The 17,048-nt window shown below is 42.3% G+C and overlaps 1 protein-coding gene across 6 annotated transcripts in view; it reads left to right on the top strand.

Annotated features, from left to right (window-relative positions):
* The window catches only part of USP32 (ubiquitin specific peptidase 32), a 66,978-nt gene that overhangs the window by 37,785 nt on the left and 12,145 nt on the right, over nt 1-17,048 (top strand). For 3 of the 6 annotated variants that reach the window (XM_054647264.2, XM_054647266.2, XM_077188514.1), the window contains exons 7-18: nt 727-834; nt 1,617-1,732; nt 3,084-3,146; nt 4,671-4,754; nt 7,039-7,100; nt 7,211-7,313; nt 8,668-8,860; nt 9,989-10,164; nt 10,862-11,002; nt 12,591-12,750; nt 15,193-15,347; nt 16,563-16,644. In XM_054647264.2, coding sequence (XP_054503239.1) covers nt 727-834; nt 1,617-1,732; nt 3,084-3,146; nt 4,671-4,754; nt 7,039-7,100; nt 7,211-7,313; nt 8,668-8,860; nt 9,989-10,164; nt 10,862-11,002; nt 12,591-12,750; nt 15,193-15,347; nt 16,563-16,644 — 1,443 coding nt within the window. The remainder of the gene's footprint in view (nt 1-726; nt 835-1,616; nt 1,733-3,083; nt 3,147-4,670; nt 4,755-7,038; nt 7,101-7,210; nt 7,314-8,667; nt 8,861-9,988; nt 10,165-10,861; nt 11,003-12,590; nt 12,751-15,192; nt 15,348-16,562; nt 16,645-17,048) is intronic. The other 3 variants (XM_077188513.1, XM_054647268.2, XM_077188515.1) reach the window with 2 other exon arrangements.

The raw sequence follows: 17,048 nt of genomic DNA, 5'->3' as shown, positions 1-17,048 counted from the left end.
TCTGCTCTGCAGTCCTGGAGTGACAATTTTATTATTACCAAAAAGTTGGCTTTACTGAGAAGTGGCAGCAGTAAGTAACAAAGGGGAAATGCAATGGTAAAATGGTAAATGAAGTCTGCAATGGTAAAAAATCAGAATTTGTGTCCAATTCTGTAGGGATGTGTCCCCACATCCTTTTGTTTCTGAGTGTCTTTTATCTCCTTAGTGATTTAAACTTACACAGCTGCTGTGAGCAAACTTGAATGGTTTCTGCTCATTCTTTGCCTTCTGTGGAGTCATTGTTGCTAAAAAAAAAAAATATAAGTTATGGGATAAATAATGCTGAATGATTTGAACTCTTAAATGCTTTGAAGGCTGGTAGCTACAGCTCTTAATGCAGGACCAAGTTTGCAGTGCAGCTCAGTGATTCCCACAGGAATTTCCCCAGGCACGTGGGCAGGGCTGCCCATACAGGTTCAGCTCCACTCTCCATCACTCATTACAGGGAGGGTGTGAGGAGCAGGCACCTGCTCAGAATTCTTCATTCCCTCCCCACCCCGGCTGCATCAGCCATCCCTGAGACATCTAATTCACCTTTAAATGCCTTTAGTAGTGCTTAATTGCCTTTATTACACTTAATGAGAGTAAATGCCAAGTGTTTGTACCTCTCCTTGCCCATGAACCCTGGTGGAGGTGCAGGGTGCCTCTCTCAGGTGCTGTAACAGGAGATGCTTTTGTGGTTTGCAGGTTTGTTTAATGCTTTTGATGAAAACCGAGACAATCACATAGATTTTAAAGAAATTTCCTGTGGGCTCTCAGCATGTTGCAGGGGACCCTTGGCAGAGAGACAGAAGTGTAAGTATGCAAAATTTAACTGTTAATTTGGGAGCAGTTTTTCAGTTTGAACAATGAGGTTTAGTTGTTTTTACCTTTTGAGATCCTTTTCCCACTGAACAAGTCTGTGAAAAGTGACTTTAAAAGTTTAAAACAACAAAGGAATTTTAAATATCAAGCTTTCCTTTTATAAAGGATGATTAAACCTAATTCCATGTATTTTACAGTGGTTCCATGTAAATTATCTAACTGGGGAAAACTACATTTCAGAAGTTATTTTTTCAGTGCTCTGCATTTTGAGGCACAAGTATGTATCTCAATATAGAAAGTGCAAACACTTAGCTACTCATTATCTATAATAGAAAACAAATGTCCTATTTGATTGTCTTGTGGTAAATAGCATGTTGTGGCTTTTCACTGCCCATTTCCCAGCTGGCTCCCTGCAAGGTCCCTGTGTTTTGAAACACTTTTTGTTCCCTACTTCTCCAAAACCACACTGTTGCTACTTCCAAGCTGTAATTCCCTGGAAATTTCTGGATGCACATGTGTTCCCTGCCAGGTCCCATCAGCAAACACAGCAAGCAGAGCATTGCAGGGGTGTGGGTTTGAGTTTGTGAAACAGCTGCTCCATTTCCTCACCTCCACACGTGCATCCCCCCTTCAGAGCTGTCAGCCCTGCAGCAGCTGCTCTGCAGCCTCAGGGGCTGCAAGGAATGAGGAAAAAAGGATTGTGCAATGGTTCTGACACAAAGAAATCAATTGTGCAATGGTTCTGACAGCAAAGCCATTCCCTTTTCTCCCAGTTTGCTTCAAGGTGTTTGACGTGGACCGCGATGGGGTCTTGTCCCGCACCGAGCTCAAGGACATGGTGGTGGCACTTTTAGAGGTCTGGAAGGACAACAGGACAGACAAAATCCCTGTGAGTGGTGTCTGGGGCTTGGTTTCCTTCTGTTTCCTGAGCCATCCTGCCAAAGGAGGAGTGTGCATCTTGTTTGGGTGGGGGTCACTGAGGCACAGGCTCCCCTCAGCTGGGGAGGGGCACAGGTGGCTGTCCCTTGCCCTGCAGAGATGTCACCTGCCCCAAGCATGAGATTGGGTTAGAATGTGTGTTCTGACCTGCCCAAATCCCAAGGTTTGGTTAAATGTGTGTTCTGATCTCTCCAAATCCCAAGGTTTGGTTAAATGTGTGTTCTGACCTCTCCAAATCCCAAGGTTTGGTTAAATGTGTGTTCTGACCTCTCCAAATCCCAAGGTTTGGTTAAATGTGTGTTCTGACCTCTCCAAATCCCAGGGTTTGGTTAAATGTGTGTTCTGACCTGCCCAGATCCCAAGGTTTGGTTAAATGTGTGTTCTGAGCTGCCCAGATCTCAGGGTTTGGTTAAATGTGTGTTCTGACCTGCCCAGATCCCAAGGTTTGGTTAAATGTGTGTTCTGACCTCTCCAAATCCCAAGGTTTGGTTAAATGTGTGTTCTGACCTCTCCAAATCCCAAGGTTTGGTTAAATGTGTGTTCTGACCTGCCCAAATCCCAGGGTTTGGTTAAATGTGTGTTCTGACCTGCCCAAATCTCAGGGTTTGGTTAAATGTGTGTTCTGACCTGCCCAGATCCCAAGGTTTGGTTAAATGTGTGTTCTGACCTCTCCAAATCCCAGGGTTTGGTTAAATGTGTGTTCTGACCTGCCCAAATCCCAAGGTTTGGTTAAATGTGTGTTCTGACCTGCCCAAATCCCAGGGTTTGGTTAAATGTGTGTTCTGACCTGCCCAGATCCCAAGGTTTGGTTAAATGTGTGTTCTGACCTCTCCAAATCCCAAGGTTTGGTTAAATGTGTGTTCTGAGCTGCCCAAATCCCAGGGTTTGGTTAAATGTGTGTTCTGAGCTGCCCAAATCCCAAGGTTTGGTTAAATGTGTGTTCTGACCTCTCCAAATCCCAAGGTTTGGTTAAATGTGTGTTCTGACCTGCCCAAATCCCAGGGTTTGGTTAAATGTGTGTTCTGACCTCTCCAAATCCCAGGGTTTGGTTAAATGTGTGTTCTGACCTCTCCAAATCCCAAGGTTTGGTTAAATGTGTGTTCTGAGCTGCCCAAAGCTCAGTGGTCTGTCTATAATGTGTGTTCTTTCATATAAAGAAAGGTACAAAAGCACAGATTTTTTATCTGGGAGCCCTTGGTTTGAATTACTGAGAGTTTCCAGCATTTCTTACAGTTTTATTTTTATTCTGAGCACATCCTGCTGGGAGACTTTAACTCTGATTTCTAATCCTTTTGTTGAAGGAGTTGGACATGGGTTTGTCTGAAATTGTGGAAGATATTTTACATGTGCATGATAACACCAAGGTAGGAATTTGCTCTTCTTCCCTTGTCATTTTTATGCCCCAGTATCTTCAGTTTATTTATAAGGAAGTGCTTGCTTTAGAGCAGAGATGTGTCAATAAAAGAATCTTTTCCAAGGAATGTCAGTTTTCCATTAAAATTTACCAGCTTGTTCTGTGAAAGAAAGGATGTGTTTGAATTTTATAAGCTATTTTAATATATGAAGCTAAACCCAAAATGCATAACCAGGTGAAATTAATTGGAAGCCTGCACTGTTTGCAAAGCTCTGCTGTGCATAACTAACACCAGTTTTAAATCTGATGCTTGACTTCTGTTCTGGGGAAACTGTTCTTTGTTTCCTGTTAAAATTGATCTTGAGAGAGAGAGTGCAGAAGTTTATTTTATATTTTATGCTGTGTCAAGACACATTATCCTCCTATGGAAGCATCTGTCATGACACAGCAGAAAGTCCTGGTAGTTTATATTGTGCTTTAAATGTAGCTGGGTGTAAATCTGTAATTATCTGTAATTCTCCTCCTTGCTCTCTGGAAATAGGAGATTTGGAGATATCCACAAAAAATATTGTTGAAGTTGCTTCCATTATTTCATCCTTTGCTTCACTAATTGGGAAGAGTGTCTGGAAATGAGAAATAATTTATGAAAAACTATAAAGAATGTCTAGAAATGCTTAATTATGTGTGTGAATAGTTGTCTTGCCTGCTTGTACTCCAACAAAGTGGTGGGCAAATACTTTATTGTAATTCTTTAATTGCCAAAGCAGTGGAAGTTGTGGCTTCTCTCTGTTTCATCCTTTGAGGTTTTTATTGTTTGGCTTCTTGAAAAAAAAGGGCAGTTGATGATCAAGTGTACAGCAGTCCTGAATCCACAAAGAGTTAAAAAAGAAGACTTCAGTCTTCAGAGGATTTTTTTAGTGGCATCATCAGTGTAGTGCTGGAAAGAGCTGATGGTGCAGTAATTACATAAATTATTTAACCTCTTTTCATGTGTTAGCTTTGACCTGGGTTAACTCTGCAGAAAATGGTCTGGAAGGAGAGGCAGAGTGGCTGGCAGTGCTGTAAAATTGGCTCTGAATTCTAGTGCCAGGTAACAAACTCAGCCTGATCCCTCACTGGATCAGGGCCCCCCTGACATGGTCAGGGTTACACTTGGCAGGGGTGAGGAACTCAAGGATTTCTGTTGTTAGCTGGGATCACAGGGGCCTGCTGACCCAAACTGGTTTTTCCTCCCCTCAGAGGAGGCTGTGGATGTGTGAGGGGTGCAGGGATGGGAATGGAGGAGAGGTTCCACCCTGCTCACTGCTCACCTCTGCTCTCTGAACTGCTCAGCTCTCTAGGCTGCCTGTCTTATGATACAACTGGATTTTTTTTTCTTTTACTGGATCAAATTTTATTTAAATAGTGGTACAGCCAATTTTTATCAATTGCCTGGTTTTGTCCTGCCTTGTATGAAACAGGTAATGAGCATTTTACCAGAGCCAGGTTCATGTTTTGATGGTTTTTCCTTCCCTTTCTTTCTCCTCCCTTCCAGCTCGGACACCTCACTCTGGAGGACTACCAGATATGGAGTGTGAAGAGTGCTCTTGCCAACGAATTTTTAAATCTGCTTTTTCAGGTGTGTTTAGGGGAAATCTAAGGTTGTAATTTACAGTAATTAACTGCTGAGCTTTCTGCGTGGCCATGAAGTGCAGCATCAGCAGTTGTGTGCACAGGAGGGGATGTGGCTCTGCAGCTCTGGGCTGCCTTGGCAGATGATTCTCTCTTTGATTCTCTCTTTGGTTGTTGTTCCTGCAGTGCATGGAATGCCCAAAGCCTCATCTGTTCAAGAGAACCTGGTGCACTGCTCAGAAAATGACATTTCGAGTGCATCAGCAATTATGTTTTCCATTAGACAAAGGCTGTGTTTGAAATGATTTTTGTGGCAAATCTTTGCCAAGAAAGTAACCCAGGGAATGAGAAAAAAATCTCTAATAGTTTCCTTTTTCATTTTACAACCAGTTTCCCTTTCCATTTTCTGTTAAGGCCCTCAAAGGTACCTCTCATTGCTTCCTTAATGAAGCAGTCCTGGAAAGCTGGGATATCCTATCACTGTTCACTTGCAGAAGCTCAGGATTAAGTGTGTGCTGAATTGGGTTTTAATTGAGCCTGAATTGGATTTCTCTAAATCCTTGAAAGCCATATTTTAGCTCTGGCTCACTTTGTGCAGAAAATAACCCTAAAGAGTATTTTCATCCACTGCAGTTTGTTCCTTACCTGTTTTCCTTTGAGGTTGATACTTGCAGTTTAAATAATCATAATAATAATCCTAATTGGCCTGTGACTACTTTATAAATTGCATTTTGAATACTTTCCCAAGAGCTTCAGGGTGACTGAGTGAGGGTATCCTGAGGCCACCAGCTACACCACAGCTGGAAAGAATAACACCAGAAAGTTCTTCAAATTCATTTCATCTCTAATTACATCAAGTTTGCTGAAGTTGCAACCTTCTCCAGAAGGGCTGTCTTTATTTTTTGGCCTGTCTGGCATCAAATATCCCCTCATAACTAAATATTGATGAACTAACAAATATCCCTCCAATCTTGACAAAGAATGAATGAAGATGTAATAAATCTGTCCTAATGCTGATTACACATCACCAATGTTGCACATTGCTCATTGGAAGTCTCATTTACAATGTTTTTTTCTCCTGGCATAGCTGCTGTGTTTTCATTTTAGATGTTAATTTCAATTTTTTTTTTTTGATAACTTTATCATGTAAAGCACAGGGCAGAGTCTGCCACTGATTTATCTGGGCCTTTATTTGAGGTGTCGTGTGCCTCATCTGCAGACAGAAAAGCCAAATATTCTGAGTGGAAAGCTTGTCAACAAATGGGTTTGTTTGCAGAGGGCTTGGTTTATCTGAAGAATCTCATTTTAGCTACACAAATTTACAAAGAAACACCAGGCCCAGCTGTGTTGTGTGTGCTGGAAAATCTGTTGCTACCCCCTGGCTAATGGCCTTTGTTTCATTCAGAATGTGAAATGGTCTCTCTCACTGTAATATAAATTTAAATAAGACATCTTAGCAGTGATTAGAAATCTCCAGCTGAGATACAAATTGATAGCCTCAAAAGAGACATGAGGAGAAGGCTGTAAATCATGGGGGGAGCAGCCAAACCATCTGGGAGCTGCCCCTGCTCCCTGGCAGCCTCGTGAGGAGCCCTTCCCTCCTCTCCTCCTGTCCAGCTCTACTGCACAGGGGTGCAGTAGGAGCCATCTGACACTGGTTTGTACTGGGAATGAGTCCCCACCAGGCCAGGCAGCTGCCCAGGAGATGGGGCCTTTCCTTCGAGTGCACTTCAAAACTGAATTAAGAGAAAGAAAAATGGCCCCAGACACCCAGAGCATGGCCTGCACTTTGCAGAGTGCTTCTGGCTGGGGTTTGGGTTGGTTGCTCTGCTCTGGAGTCCTCCCTCAGCCTCTCCAGTGCTTGTTTCCCTTTCAATCCCATCTAGAACCACTCATTCCCACTTTCTTCCTTTTCAATTCCTTTTTAACTTTGAGTTCACCCTCTTCCAAGCACTTGCACTCTCCCAGTTCCTCACTCCCTGTCCCCAGCACACCCTGGTTTGTGGATCTGATCCACTGCAGTCCTGGCATCTGGCACAGCCTGAAATAATGAAATAATGAGAACTGATTTTCTCTTCACCTCAGCATCTGTCTTGGGGCATTTGACATTCTTGGTGCCTTTCTCTGAACAGTGGGAACAAGGAGGGCATCTCACAGCTCCAAAGTTGGTTTTGTTAGTGATTTATTCCATCTTAAATAATCCTGCTCCGTTATAAAATGATGAAAAGTCTCATCTGAGTTGTTTATTTGCTTTTATTTGCCTGTTAATAAGAATTTCTTTCTTTTCCCAGGTGTGTCACATCGTTCTGGGACTGCGACCTGCCACCCCAGAGGAGGAGGGACAGATTATTAGGTGTGTGATTTGCTCAGGAGCTTAAATGCCTTGCAGATCCACCTTGGAGTATTTCCAAAAGATCTGGAAATTCCCTGTTTGTGCTAAAAATTCCCATTCTCTCTGTGCAGGGGCTGGTTGGAAAGAGAGAGCAGGTATGGCCTCCAGCCAGGGCACAACTGGTTTCTCATTGCTATGCCCTGGTGGCACCAGTGGAAAGAATATGTCAAATATGTAAGTAAATAATAATAATAATAATAATAATAATAATAATAATAATAATAATAATAATAATAATAATAATAATAATAATAATAATAATAATAATAATAATAATAATAATCTATACTGAAGAAGTGATTTCTTGTCTTTCTGAATGTGCTGATGGAAAAAAAAAACAGTGTGGAGGAAATGACTGCTGAACCAATAATGCTCAGAATTGAGCAGCTCCTGTCTCTTGGTGGAAAATAATTGTTCTGCTGAATCATTGTTATGTGGGAAGCTTTGCACTGTAATTTCATTAAATTCTCATCTCTTTCATCGTTCCTGCATCTTAAGATTATTTTTGAATAAAAACCATGCTCACAGGAGCATTTATTTCACATTTTCTGATCCATTTGATAATGAAGCTGCCCACTTTGGCTTTGACTTGGCTTGGGCCACAAATACACTCTGAATTTTCTGAACAAAGGAGGAAATTGCTATAATTTGCTTTAGAGGCAATGACAAAAAATAGCCTAATACCCAATCAAAGGAGTCCTACTAAAACTTTTCAGATACGGGGTGCTCTTTAATACCCTTTAATTAAAATATTTAAGCTAAAGCACCATTGAAATGTACAAAATACAGAATATTTAGTAAAATGTAATTGGAGATAAATATTGTTTGCAGGCTAAACAAGTGAAATAAACCTCTCAAAAGAGTTTTTATACCCTCATAAGTAATCACATAAGTACTTGATTTGTTTTATAAAAACAAATAGCTGAAAGTACTCAGAAAACTGCAATGTGTGCATTAACTACCCTTGTAAAGACCATCATTCTTTGTGCACAATGAATTGGCCAAATGAGGGCTGAGATGCCAGAAATGCCAGGTAATTTGATCCTTGGCCTGGTGTGAGTGCTCAGAGGTGCACGGGATTTTCTCCCTAATCCTTTGCATAATGGCACAGGGCCATTCCTCACTGCACTTCTCAAAACCCACCAGAATTTCTGTGAAAATGCTGCAGGTTTGAGGGAAAAAAATGTGGTTTTTGTTGTGCTTGCTGTTCTCATGTAACCACATGAACTTCAAGTCTTAAATATTTACAGTCTGTAATTACAGCTGTTTAAAACCAGGTATATTTTTATGTATCTAGGTAGGGAAAATAATTTTGGAATTCTGACTCTGTGCAGGATGGTTTATTTGATTGTTTTAAAAAATTTGGGAATGAATTTCTGCTGGTTTTTTTATTAGAAAGCATTTTCCATCAGCAAATCTTGTGATGTGCAAGAGCAGTCACAGAAGGGAGAATTTTAGGTGGCTGCTTTGACTGACACACCTTTGAGCTTGGCTCAGAATTAACTTTTGTGTTTCTTCCCACCTCCAGGATGCAAACCCAGTTGTGATAGAGCCTTCATCTGTCTTGAGTGGAGGTAAGAACCCCCTGGTAGCTGCTGCAGCCAATACCCCAGAACAGGGAGAAGACAAAATGGGAGGTCTTAATGACTTCAGTGCTCCAGAAGAAAAGTTTTCAGATAATATTTCCACTGCCTCAGAAGCCTCAGAGTCCACCAGCAGCAGTAAGCATCTTATTTCCTTGGAGGTTTAATGTAGAACAGCTTTTGGGAAAACTGCACACTGCATGGACCCCTCCAGCCAGACACAGAGCACAGCTTGCATTGCAGGGGGTTTAGGATTTTTTTAGGATTTTTAAAAAAAATTTTTAGGATTTTTTTAGGATTTTTAAAAAAAATTTTTAGGATTTTTTTTAGGATTTTGTAGTCTGTGGTGGCGAAACACCAAGTCTTGTTTGACAGCAGTTCATCTGTTATGCTGGGATTCATTTCCAGAATTATTTTCAAGGTATTTTTTTGTCCTATGGTTTATTTTCTCAGTGGATTTTTCCCCCACTTTCACATTAAGTTGTTTCAAGCTGGTTGATCCTATACTCTGCCATGCAATGATAGTAAAAAGGGAAGAAACAGCAAAAATCCATGAGGAAAAGCACAGTTGTACTTTTACAGGGCATGTGATTGAAATTTGAATGAGTTTGTGCAGATCCTAAGAGCCATCTTTGTGACAGAAGAGATTTTAGTCCTGATATCCAAGGAGTTCTTGTGAGAATTGGAGATTTTTTTTCTTGTAAGGTTGCATCTGATATTTTAAAATCATAACTTCAATTGAAATTAGGTAAATTACTGTGATGATTTTGGGTATAGGGGTTGGGGGAAACAAAGGGTAGAGAGACAGAGGTTCTTTAATTTTATTTTTATTTTAATTGAAATTTCCATTTAGTTCTGCATGACCAAAGCAGCTTCTATAAGAATCATTTGCCTTTTCAAGGAAAAATAAATCAAGGCATTATTGGGTTTATCTTCAGTTCTGGATGTGAGTTTTTCAGGAGTTTGACATTCAAACATCCAGATAACAAAATACTCACATTTGCTCATGCAAAGAGCTGTGTTTGTGTAATCATGATGTAAAATATATAAAATACAATATAAAATCATAAATCCCTTTCTGAGATACACCAGATTTGTCCCTCTGGAGGTGGAAGAGTTGCATGTTTTGCTGCAGGAGGAAGGGCAGCAAACTTGATATTTTTTAAAACAAGGATACAAGAGTGTAACTCATTCCTTTGTGGTTTATGGGATCAGGAAGTGAATTATTTCTAATTATTGCTGTTTCTTCTCCTGCTCTGTGCTCAGATACTCTGTACCCTGGCAGCCCAGGCTCTGAGGTGAGCTTTGCAAGGCAGCACAACACTTCAGACAATAACAACCAGTGTTTCCTGGGCTCCAATGGGAATGCTCTGCTCCAGCTGAACCCCCAGAAACCAGGAGCTATTGATAACCAGCCTCTGGTGACCCAGGAGCCAGTCAAGGTAAAGGCACCCAGGGCATGGCAGGAGAGGAAAAGCACAGTTTGGCTCTCTTTTATCACAGCTTTTCTATGTTGGTTTTTTCAGCTTAATTCTGGATCAATGCTGCTCTGTCACACAGCAAAATTGAGGTTTCTTACTCTAAGTGGGAAAAATTGTGTTCTGCTTCTACAGCTGCTCTTGTGTTTTGTGAGAAAAGAAACATTGAAAATATTCTTACAATTGGGAAGGTATTTATGAAAAGACAGCTTGCAGCATTAAATGTAAAATACTTTGATAATCAAACACTTCAGCATTTCCATCTAAATATGAATTCACTGCTGCTGCATAACAAGATAGTAAAACAAAGCTGATAGTTTGTGCAGTATGGGTGCAAACAGAACATGAAACAGAGCAGCAGCATCAGTGCTGAGCAGAGCTGGGATTTTTCTATTCAGAGTTGTTGGAGTAGGTGACACAAGAGCAAAACACATGAATTTTATACTGCACAAGCTTTTAGAGAACCAGTAAATAATTAGACTTGAACGTTAATTACTGTTACATTTAACCACCATCTCTCAGTGTGAAAAGCAGCTGCTAATTGTTACTTAGAAGCCTTTTAATAATTAAAGAGTGTTCAGTGTTCATGAACTAAAATCACTGTGGCCATGTACTCATTTCTCCCCTTGAGAGGTGACAAAAGCCCTTTTTTTTTTTAAAGGCTGCATCATTAACCATGGAGGGTGGAAGGCTGAAGAGATCTCCACAGCTGGTGGAAGGAAAGGACTATGTCATGGTGCCAGAGCCAGTTTGGAGAGCCCTTTACCACTGGTATGGAGCAAACCTGTCCTTGCCCAGGCCGGTGAGTTGTGATTTTGGACACACTTTGACAAGCAGATTGTCCAGAGGTAACCTCCTAGAATCATCTCCACTTCATCCTGTGTCTGGAAGAGCAGACTGGGCAAAGCAGCCTCCAGGCTGGCCTGGGTGGAAAGTTGTGGCTGTTTAGCAGGAGATTGCAGCACAATCCCAATGCCAGGGTCTGGCAGCAGGGCTTGCTAAAGCACACAGAACTGAGCCTGAGGTCAGCTTAAAAGGCTTGGCATCCAAACTCCCATCTTCAAGGCTGAGATAGAGTTAAAAAGGTATCAAATGAAAAGTGGGACAGCTGCAGCTCTGAAAACCTGTTCTGTCTAACAATTTCATCAACTGGGGGAAGGCAACAATTGCTCCTTCAGGTTCAGCATCACAAACACAGCGTGCAGGGTTTGGGGAGGAGCTCAAAAGCAGCTGGCAATGGCTGAGGCCAGGACTCTCCCCTGTCAGAATGGCTGCTCAGGAGCACCTGGCAATGTTGGGAACTTTTTCTTCAATTTCTCTTGAGCGTATTTATTCCACAGAGTGCTTGGTTTGTCCTGTGCCAGGTAGTCCCTTAAAAAAGGATATGAGGGGGTTTTTGTGCTGGTAGCAATAGGTTCTTGGTGGCTGATGTCACAAACATTCAGTGTCACAGATGGGAGAGGATTATCTCTATATTTTTGACAATTTGGTCTGTTGGCTCTAGTGCAGACAATTATTTTACAGGGAAAAATCACTGGCTTCTTACCTCCTCCCACACATTCTCCATGGAAACAAACACCTTTCATGATCCAGAAAAGGCCACATCACTTTATACACAAAGTAATGTGCTTTTTTTCCCTCAGAAAATGTCATCATCACTGTTTTTGTTGTAGCTGAAGTTGAATACTGTGGCACTTGAGCGTGGTACGTTCCTTCTCACAGCTTGAGCCGTTTTCTTCTGCTTCACATGGTCACAAAAAGACTGAACATTCCTTCCATTTCTGGTTGTATATTTGGACAGATCTAAGTGGCAAAATCTTTGTAGAAATGGTGGCTGAAAAGCTGCAAAATATGTTTTGGGGTAATTTCAGCTTTTCCTGTCAAGGCAGCAAAATGCAACAAAAGGAGGTTGCAGCCTGTTTGTACAATATGAAGGCTCTAAGTCAATCCTGTGCTTCACAAAGTTCAGACCAAATGTCTTATCCTGCATTTGTCAGTTCTTTGAACAGCTGTGAAACTTTTATGTGCAAGTATTATACACTGAGTGGAATTAATGAGGTTCATTGTGGATTCACATATATTGCAGGAATTATAAAAATATTCTTTCCATGGTGTGGTGCAGAGAGCGATGCTGCACTAAATAAGGTGTTTGCTTTTGACAACCTGCAGCTAATAAGCTCCAAAAAGTGCTTAGGAATCAGGAAATTGTCATTCCTGGGGATATTTGCCTAAAACCCCACGAGTAGTTCGGATTTTTTGTCTCCTCATTAAAGAGTTTGGCTTTTTAATAATTTAACCACTTTGTAATGAACCAATCACTCCTGTTCCTATTGCTATTCCCTCCACACTTGCAAGGTGAGTCTCTGCAATGTTCCTCCCATGTTCTGCAGGTGATCAAGAACAGCAAGACCAACGTGCCAGAGCTGGAGCTGTTCCCTCGGTACCTGCTGTTCCTGCGGCAGCAGCCGGCCACGCGCACCCAGCAGTCCAACGTCTGGGTCAATATGGGTATGATGAGCCTCAGAATGTTCCCTCAGCATTTGCCCAGAGGTAACTTAAGAATGCAGCAAGAACCACCGTGCCCTGTGCAGTTTCTAGGCCAGCCCAGGCTGGGGGAGCTTCCTGTGCTGTGCTTGTGCTCCAGCTCGATCGCCCTGCGGCACAATCGGCGCTCGGGAGCATCCAGGGCTGCCCTCGAGGGAAAAGGTGCAGGGAGCTCCCCTCGAGGGAAAAGGCTCCAGGGAACACTTGCAGGGCTTTCCCCTGCCCTCTCCTCGAGGGAAAAGGTGCAGGGAGCACTTGCAGGGCTCCCCTTGGAGAAAAGGTGCAGGGAGCACTTGCAGGGCTCCCCTTGGAGAAAAGGTGCAGGGAGCACTTGCAGGGCTCCCCTTGAGGGAAAAGGTGCAGGGAGCACTTGCAGGGCTCTTCCCTGCCCTCTTCTCAAGGGAAAAGGTGCAGGGAGCACTTGCAGGGCTCCCCTTGAGGGAAAAGGTGCAGAGAGCACTTGTAGGGCTTTCCCTGCCCTCTCCTCAAGGAAAGGGCAGCAGGGAGCACTTGCAGGGAAATCTGTTGATTGCCATGTTTCTGGGTGAGTTGAGGGTGAGAAATGAGCACTGCAGAAGCTGAACTGATCAGGAGAACCAGAGCTGGGCACTCCCATTTTGGGAGTGATTCCTGTAGCCATGGAATAGGTGCCTCTGTGCCTCTCTGATCGTGCAGTGGCACAATAAATTCAATTAATGCTCAGCCAAATGCTTCTGAGTTACTTGGGCAGCTGAGCTTTGATGCCCAAAATTATTTAATGCTCTTTAGAGAGCGATGAAATGAATGGAATATGAAGACTATTATTTGATGTAGTTCAAGAGGACAATTAAATACAAAGTATAAACACCCAGCTAAAATCTATTTGTCCTAATTGTGGTGGTAATGCTCACCAAAAGATGGTACAAGAGTAATCTTTAGGTTGTGGCTTCGCATTTCAGCTGAGGTGTTGCAGGAATTGTCTCCAGTTCCCAGTTTGCCCCACACAAGAGGCTGCAAGGAACCCCTGCACTCCCCTTTGGACACACATTTGCACCCACAGTAGCAAGAATGGGCTCACCTGACTGCTGAGAAGTCAATCCAGTCCTTCAGCCTTGGCAGAGCCAGGGTGTGGGGAGAACCCTGGGGCTCAGTTTCCACTGCTTTGGGAGGGTCTCAGCCCTGCCTGTGCCATCGAGCTGTGCTGCACAAACTGCTCTGCCCAAACTCAGCTTTCCTCCCTGACCTAATCCAATGGAAACTGCTTTGTTTGGACATCCTAAAACCCCAAATTCCAATGAACAGAATCTTCTCATGTGCCAAATTTGATCTTGATTTGGAATTACTTTGCACTGCACTAATTTGATTGTCCAATCTGTTATTAATCTTGTGGAGTTCTCAAGTGCTTTCTTGCTGTAATCTTACAACTAATCCTCTGATCCCTAATCTCAGAAAATGTTGTTTTCTTTTTAAAAAACCTGAGTACTTTGCTTGATACACTGAAGCCAGATTGATGCTTTGCTGATTTATAAGGTATCATTTACTCTCTTGTCAAATTGCATGTGATAATGTAATACTGCACCTTTTCATGTTGTACTATTTATTTTATTGTAATCTTTTAACACTGAAAATAGAATTGTGTCACTCCTCAGGCTACTTAAGTATTGCAGTTGCCCAGTTTGGGTTGGGCTGGATAATAAAAAGCTTTTCATGTTTGCAAGCAGTGGGGAACTTCTGAATTTTAAATAAAAAAGCTCAAAAGAAACCCCCCTCTTTAAAGTTGGTCTCATCTCTAGTGCAAACCTTTAATTTAAAGATGAGCTCCCATTAGAAAGAGCAACAATCTCAACCAATTAATTTGTTGTTGCAAGTGTGAGCTTGTTGAGGAATTTTGGTGGAAATCCCAGGTGTCTTCACAGAATGTTTTGAGGAATTTTGTTTTTAAGAAATTTAGTTATTATGAGTACTTCTGTTTTGAGCTGCCAGGCTGATTTGATGTGTCCAGATCAGCATTCATGCCCACAGAAGAGCTGAAGCAAAGTCATGCTACTCCCAAAAATAGTCCCAACTGGTTTTTGTACCTTATATTTTACTTATAACATTCTCTCAAAAAGGAAATCCTAATGAAATTTTGAAGTCCTTTATTTTGAAAATTCCTTTTGCCTCTCATACTGTGTCTTTAAGAGACAAAAAGAATTGTGAAAACTCGTAAAACTCTGTCAAATTTTTTTCATTTCTTATGAGAATCTCAGAGAAGCAATTTTCTAATAGGTTTTGCTAAGAAGGGAGGTATTTTACCTGTTTTGTGACAGCAAATCTGTTGTCCCAAAGGGTCAGTAACAACCACTTTTACACCTAACTGCTGAACACTACGAGTGTATAACACTTTTTGCAGAGTATATTCAGTGTACAGCTGTTGCTCTGAGCTGTGGGTAAATGCAGTCTCCTCTCCTGCTGTCCCTGTGAATGCAGGCAATGTCCCTTCCCCCAATGCCCCTCTGAAGAGGGTTCTGGCCTACACTGGCTGCTTCAGCCGCATGCAGACCATCAAGGAGATCCACGAGTACCTGTCCCAGAGGCTGCGCATCAAGGAGGAGGACATGCGCCTCTGGCTCTACAACAGCGAGGTAACCCTGCTCCTCTGCCTGCCCTGTGCTTGGCTTTCTGCTGTGTGAGTTCTTATTCCTCTCCAGAACCTGCCAACTGCACCTGCACAGAGAAATGAAAGGGCCATGAAGGTCCTGTACAGTGAAAGGCTCTTGCTGATTGTTTTTCAGAGGGTTTTGTGCTTTAATTCCCCTGGGAGGTGAGAGGATCCTGAGAGTGTAGAGGATCCTTTCAGGAGATGTGAAGGATCCTCAGAGTGTAGAGGATCCTTTCAGGAGATGTGAAGGATCCTCAGAGTGTAGTTGTAGAGGATCCTTTCAGTAGATGTGAAGGATCCTGACAGTGTAGAGGATCCTTCACTAGATGAGTGTAGAGGATCCTTTCAGTAGATGTGGAGGATCCTGAGAGTGTAGAGGATCCTTTCAGGAGATGTGAAGGATCCTCAGAGTGTGGAGGATCCTCAGTTCATGCAGAGGATCCTTTCAGGAGATGTGAAGGATCCTGAGAGTGTAGGGGATCCTTTCAGGAGATGTGGAGGATCCTTTCAGTTCATGCAGAGGATTCTCAGTTAATTCAGAGGATCCTTTCAGTAGATGTGGAGGATTCTCAGTTCATGTAGATGATCCTTTCAGTACATATAGAGAGGATCCTCAGAGTGTACAGGATCCTTTCAGTTCATGCAGATGATCCTCAGTTCATGCAGAGGATCCTTTCAGTAGATGTGAAGGATCCTCAGAGTGTAGAGGATCCTTTCAGGAGATGTGGAGGATCCTTTTAGTACATGCAGAGGATCCTCAGTTCATGTAGATGATCCTTTCAGTAGATGTGGAGGGTCCTTTCAGTGCCTGTAAAGGATCCTCAGTTCATGCAGAGGATCCTTTCAGTACATATAGAGGATCCTCAGAGTGTACAGGATCCTTTCAGTTCCTGCAGAGGATCCTCAGTTCCTGCAGAGGATCCTCAGAGTGTACAGGATCCTTTCAGTCCAAGCAGAGGATCCTCAGTCCATGCAGATGATCCTCAGTCCATGCAGAGGATCCTCAGTTCATGTAGATGATCCTTTCAGTAGATGTGGAGGATCCTTTCAGTTCCTGTAGAGGATCCTCAGTTCATGCAGAGGATCCTTTCAGTCCATGCAGAGGATCCTCAGAGTGTACAGGATCCTTTCAGTTCCTGCAGAGGATCCTCAGTTCATGTACAACTCTAATTCTATGATGTGTTTTCTTCTCCTGCAGAACTATCTCACTTTGCTGGACGATGAAGATCACAGACTGGAATACCTTAAAATCCAAGATGAGCAGCATTTAGTAATAGAAGGTATGAAAAGGAAAATTGACTGTTCTTCTAAAAATAGAGGTTTGTAGAGGGAACCTGTGGGGTGGTGGTGGCAAAGCTAATTCAGGGAAGCTTGCATGTATTTTGTCACTGTTTTGAAATACTTTGTTGGTTTGCAACAACACAAAATAATAATGGTGGCTCATGAACTGATTTGTTCAGAGCTGGTGGATCTTTATTGAGAATTAGAATAAGCACTGGAAAAGTTGCTATTCAAGAGCAAAAGCAATCCCAAGGCTGCTTCCTGAAGATGCTACTGGTGTGGTTGGAGGGATGCCAGTGTTAGAATGAGTTCCAATAATGATTAGAAACATTGAAATGAAAACTAGCAAAAATAATAGCTAGAAGTAAGCACATTTCTAATCCCAAATATTAGAAAATTTTAA

The sequence above is a fragment of the Agelaius phoeniceus genome, chromosome 20 (genome assembly GCF_051311805.1).
Source record: "Agelaius phoeniceus isolate bAgePho1 chromosome 20, bAgePho1.hap1, whole genome shotgun sequence".
NCBI classification, from domain to species: Eukaryota; Metazoa; Chordata; class Aves; order Passeriformes; family Icteridae; genus Agelaius; species Agelaius phoeniceus.
The sequence above is the reverse complement of the archived record's forward strand: the minus strand, read 5'-3'. Positions and strand labels throughout refer to the sequence as shown.